Here is an 833-nt window from a genome sequence, read left to right on the forward strand (position 1 = left end):
AACACGAGTGTGTCTGCCCAGTCACCAGCAACAGGGTGAGCAGCAAGACATTACCTCTGCTCAGCGTGGTGTCCTTCTTGTCCGACAAACTCATGGCCAGCGATGCCCCTTCGGGGATCTGCGGAGGAAGGGAAGGGCAGACATGACGACGGGGTTAGTGGTGCCTCTCAGGGAGCCAGGGACAGCCCCGGGAGATCTGGGGAGCTGGGGAACACTGGTGCCATCGCTGCTCCGACACAAACATCCTCTGCGCCTGCCCTGCCCCTGCTCCCCAGCTTGGAAACCGGCAGCAGCGGCACTGCCTGTCCTGGAAAGGGGCTTTTAATGCAAATACGACACGGGGAGGTTCTCAAGTTCGACGGGAATCAGGCAAGTGCCTGTATCCAAGGCAGGGTTTTGATGTCAGCACCAGGTAATTCTAAGAGGAGAGAGCACTGTGCTGTGCAGGGGCTGCTCTGCCTTTCCCCAGAAGGGGAGAAGGACTGCGGGGGCAGCCCCGTGGGGCTGGCACCACCTCTCAGCGCGGTGGGCGTCCTGCCAGCAGCAGGGCTCCGCGGCACGGCAGTTACCCAAATAATAATATCAATAAGCGCTCAGCCCCGTTTTTGATTTTCCATGCGCTGCTGCAGACCAGTGAGGACTACGCTCCCGGGCATACCAGGGAATATGGAAATCATGTAAGGAGTTCTGGTTTCATTTAATTTTAAAAGGAAAAATGGTCAAGAAAACAATTTGATTTGCTGCACTTGCCCACATTTCTGGCCTCTGCTCCTTGATGGCATCCCAGCCCCTGCTCTCAGGGCAGGCAGAGACTATTGTGCCAGGGATTTCAG

General features: G+C 56.8%; 1 protein-coding gene across 1 annotated transcript in view; it reads right to left on the reverse strand.

The window, feature by feature from the left end:
* The window catches only part of LOC104490665 (plexin-D1-like), a 29209-nt gene that overhangs the window by 13098 nt on the left and 15278 nt on the right, over positions 1–833 (reverse strand). The window contains 1 exon segment of the mRNA XM_010132981.1: positions 55–118. Coding sequence (XP_010131283.1) covers positions 55–118 — 64 coding nt within the window.

Source organism: Buceros rhinoceros, unplaced genomic scaffold (genome assembly GCF_000710305.1).
Source record: "Buceros rhinoceros silvestris isolate BGI_N320 unplaced genomic scaffold, ASM71030v1 scaffold21163, whole genome shotgun sequence".
In the NCBI taxonomy this organism is placed as follows: domain Eukaryota; kingdom Metazoa; phylum Chordata; class Aves; order Bucerotiformes; family Bucerotidae; genus Buceros; species Buceros rhinoceros.